We start from the raw sequence: 625 nt of genomic DNA, 5'->3' as shown, positions 1-625 counted from the left end.
GTTGTGAGGTTCGAACTCCAGCAACCTGAGGCTGACAGCTTTGTGGAAGCAGCCACTTAAAGGCCTGAGCTAGGGCCAGGCCCCCATTAACTGCTATTTTAAAAAACCTGATGGAGATTCTTAGGACCAAGCAATACTTCTTTAACAAAAAAAATAGAAAAAAATATGGACATAAGGGAAAAAGAGAAAAAGAGTAGAACAGAAAGGAAGAGCAGGAAGCAGAGAGGCAAGGAAAGAATAATGTAGAGATAGTCTGATGTTTTTTAAGATACTGAGAGGAGATTTATATTTTTTGCAAAACTGAGATGAAATAGTTTTAAGTACTTAGAGAAACAAATTTTAAAATTAGGTGACGAATTAAAGGAAAAACAAAACTAGTGACCGTATGTTATGAGTATAGCTCACAGTATCTGAATCAACTTGGTATACTTAAACAGTCACAATAATAGAAATGTTGAATACATTTAATCTAGAAATATGAAGGAGGTAAAAGAAAGGTTAAAAGTCAGTCTCTAGGAACTAGGGAATTATAATGGAAATCTATGAGATAAGAGATTAAAGTTTTTGTTATAAGCTTTATAGAATTATTTGGCTTTTTAAAAATGTACAGTATAATTTCTTGTTA

The 625-nt window shown here is 32.6% G+C and overlaps 1 protein-coding gene across 1 annotated transcript in view; it reads left to right on the top strand.

The window, feature by feature from the left end:
- Positions 1-625, top strand: part of Meikin (meiotic kinetochore factor) — a 179,373-nt gene that overhangs the window by 10,469 nt on the left and 168,279 nt on the right. Inside the window, 1 exon segment of the mRNA XM_023713096.1 lies at positions 583-604. Within this exon segment, the coding sequence (XP_023568864.1) occupies positions 583-604 (22 nt within the window).

This window comes from Octodon degus, unplaced genomic scaffold (assembly GCF_000260255.1).
Source record: "Octodon degus isolate 3935 unplaced genomic scaffold, OctDeg1.0 scaffold00029, whole genome shotgun sequence".
Classification (NCBI taxonomy): Eukaryota; Metazoa; Chordata; class Mammalia; order Rodentia; family Octodontidae; genus Octodon; species Octodon degus.
Note: the sequence above shows the minus strand (reverse complement) of the source record. Positions and strands in the feature narration are given on the sequence as shown.